The 3,406-nt window shown below is 42.6% G+C and overlaps 1 protein-coding gene and 1 pseudogene across 1 annotated transcript; both read right to left on the reverse strand.

Annotated features, from left to right (window-relative positions):
- Positions 1-370: 370 nt before the first annotated feature.
- LOC120603128 (olfactory receptor 6-like) lies at positions 371-1,671 on the reverse strand (annotated as a pseudogene).
- A 226-nt stretch (positions 1,672-1,897) lies between these two features.
- On the reverse strand, positions 1,898-3,051 carry LOC120603099 (olfactory receptor 226). The gene has a single exon (XM_039863434.1). It carries the CDS (start codon positions 3,049-3,051, stop codon positions 2,068-2,070), a length of 984 nt encoding a protein of 327 aa, XP_039719368.1. The 3' UTR covers positions 1,898-2,067.
- Between the last annotated feature and the right edge of the window lie 355 nt (positions 3,052-3,406).

The raw sequence follows: 3,406 nt of genomic DNA on the forward strand, positions 1-3,406 counted from the left end.
TCAAATAATGGCTTTCACATTTATTAAGTGTGCATCTTGGACAGCTTATTTAACCTCTCTTTGCATGCATCAGTTTTCTGATCTGTAAAATCAGGTAACTAATCATAACTAACTCATAGAGGTGTTATGAGGATAAAATAATTTATTAGCCATAAAAAGTTTAATACCACCTTACATATGTTAACATTTATTATTATTACTCTGTCATTTCAGGTACTGGTTAAATATATGCAGTATATATTAAACATAGTTCAAGATTAAGCAATACATAATGGGTCATGTTTTGATTTTTAATTGTTGTTTTTTCTTTCTCATGGTGTGATTACTTTTAGAACCTAGATCTATAAAGCAAACTAACATGTACATTTAGGATGAGTGTCATGGGAATGACATCCTTGCTGAGACACCATTTCCTACTCAAGGCAACAGGGTTCAGTTGAGCAGGAGGCACTGGCCAAACCCAACAGCCTTTATGTAGCATTCTTGACATCTTGGTTTTTAAGACAGGAGACAAAGGGATTTAGCATGTGTGCGAAGACTTCATACACAGCTGATATTAATGTAGTAAATTAAATAGTGCAATAGCTCTGTATTGAACATACATGACAATCATGGCTATGTAATAAATTATGGTTACAGTGAGGTGGGATGCACAGGTGGAGAAGGCTTTCTTTCTTCCCTGGGTGGAGGCTATGAGCAGAATGGTGGAGACAATGTAGATATGGGAGAGGACAGTAATGATGAGAGGGAAGACAAGAATGACAGTAGCCAAAGCAAAGTCCAGTAGCTCAGTTGTGGACATGCCTTTGCAGACCAGTTGGCAATTGGTGAAATGTCACAGAAAAAGCGGTTCATGACATTGGAGCCATAGAAGGCGACATATGAAATGAAATAGACCTTGATTACAGTGCTCGTGAAACCAGTCATATAGGAGAAAGCCACCAATTGCACACAATAACCTGTGGTCATGATGACCGGGTACTAGAAAGAACACGTCAGTGCATTTTATTTATAGTAAGAGAAACACAAGCGTATGCTAAACTTCTACAAATAGAGGATTGGTTAAACAATTGATAGTTTATAAATTATATGTCTATGTATGCAAATATTTCTGAATGTTTTCAATATTTTTAGTATTTGTGACACATGTTGCCAAATTTCCTCTCAGCAAGGCTGAGCCAATTTGTACGTCTCCATACTCAAGCGAAGCATGAGGGTTTAGTTCTTGTACCTGCCAATCCCATCTATAACCATGAAAGTCATGCCTTGCCTACATGGCTCCAAATTATATTCATTCATTATGTTTCTTCATAGCCACCATATGCTAGACATTGTTCTGGGTCATGGTAATAAAATGATGAATAAGCAAATGTGATTTTTGTCTCCGTGGAGCTTACAATCTAATTAGGAAGACAGAAGATTAAATAAACAACTGCACTCAGCCACTAGTTCAGTGTGTGCACTGACCTCAGTAAATCAGGAATGAAGCTAAAACCTCTGTAGTCCAGGAGGTGAAAACAAAAATTCACATTTTCCTATCTCCATGCCTTGTAACTCACACCAGAATGATCACCTCCTGGGCCCTTTTACCTCATAGGCTGTAGTCGGTGGCCTATGGGTAGAAAAGAACTCATCCAGAGTCTTCTGATGCTTTTCCATAATGAAGCCCATGCTTCCCTGAATGCCTTCATCCTTTTGCTTCCCTTTGCTACACCTTCTGCCTCAAACTAAAACCAAGGGCAAACCCAGGAAAGGCCATGTAGAGAGAGGCCAGTTCTGCATTTGTTTGCTTGTTTAAATATTGAAGTGTAATCATGCATTCTGCTCAGTGTCAACACTTTCCACCTCACCAGGATGCATGATTCATGAACCTGCTCCATGTAAATTATATAGAAATTCAGACGCTAGCTGCTAGCTTGCAATCAATCCCTGTTCTTTCTCCAGAACTAGTTTCTTGGAGGTGTCTTTGAAACTCTAGTCCCTAATTATGCCCTGAAAACTGCTCTGGACTTCATGGAAGACATAGATCTCAAGTTTAAGAACATTTTCTAAGACAACACCTCCATTCTACCCATCTCTGCTAGCTTTCCCGGGCTTAGCATCCTGGCCCTGGTACAAGTGCAGAGTATGGCGTAGGGCTCTCTTGACCTCTTGGTTGCGCAAGCAGTAAATGATGGGGTTGAGCAATGGTACAATGACAGCATAGATGACAGAGACTAGCTTGTTGGTGTCAAAAGCTGAGAGTGCCTTTGGCCGAGCATAGATGAAGATGCTGGCTACATAGAAAATGACCACAACAGTGAGGTGAGAGGCACAGGTGGAAAAGGCTTTGTGGCGCCCAGTGGATGAGGGAATGCGCATCATAACACCCGTGATGGCCACATAGGAGGCCCCAGTAACAGAGAGTGGTCCTACCAGGATAACAATGGCCAGGATAAAGTCTGCAAGCTCTGCTGTCGACATGTCAGTGCATGAAAGGTTGAGCAATGGGGAGACATCACAGAAAAAGTGGTTGATGATGTTGGGGCCACAGTAAGAGAGACGAGAAATGAAAAAAACTTTGACCATGGAGATGCCAAAACCTCCAGCCCAGGAGCTGGCTGCCAGCTGCACACACAGCCGGCCACTGACGATGATAGGGTAGTGGAGAGGATGGCAGATGGCCACATAACGATCATAGGCCATAACAGCGAGAAGGACACACTCAGTGCAGGCAAGACCCAGGAAGAAGTAGAGTTGTGTCATGCAGCCCTCAAAGGAGATTAGCTGTCCACGGCCCTGTTTGGACCCAACAAAGCCAACTAGCATCTTGGGAATAGTGACAGTAACATACCAGATCTCCAGGAAGGACATATTAGCCAGAAAGAAGTACATGGGTTTGTGGAGGGTGGGGTGGTTCCTAATTGCCATAATGATGAGTGTGTTCTCAGTTAGCACCAGCACATAGGCCAACAGAGAAAGGGCAAACAACAGTGCCCGCACTGGGACAGGAGCTGGGAAGCCCAGCAACACAAACTCACTTACTCTCCCACTCTGGTTTTTTCTCTCCATGGGGTCGGTCTTGCCCACAGATCTTCAGGAGAGAGAGTAGAGTGTCTTCTGGAGGCAGCAGCAAGTCTCCAGCCTTTCTCTTGGTGTGTTTATATTGGTAGGATGCAATGTATGTAGTACATACAATTCGTCACCGATCTGAGGCCACTGTTCTCTTCTGTAATCTGGGAAAGAGCTAAGACAATAGGGGACAAGAATAAATAGCTTTGTGTTTGAGATAGGATAGGAGTCTGTCCTGGCACTTGGAGAACCATGGTTTGATAAGCACTAGGTAAAGATGACACTAGTTTTTCCCTGAAGGACATAGTTACAAAACAAAAATAGGAAGAGAGTCTGAGCTGCTTTAACATGAAAG

This window comes from Pteropus medius, unplaced genomic scaffold (genome assembly GCF_902729225.1).
Source record: "Pteropus medius unplaced genomic scaffold, Ma_sr-lr_union100, whole genome shotgun sequence".
Classification (NCBI taxonomy): Eukaryota; Metazoa; Chordata; class Mammalia; order Chiroptera; family Pteropodidae; genus Pteropus; species Pteropus medius.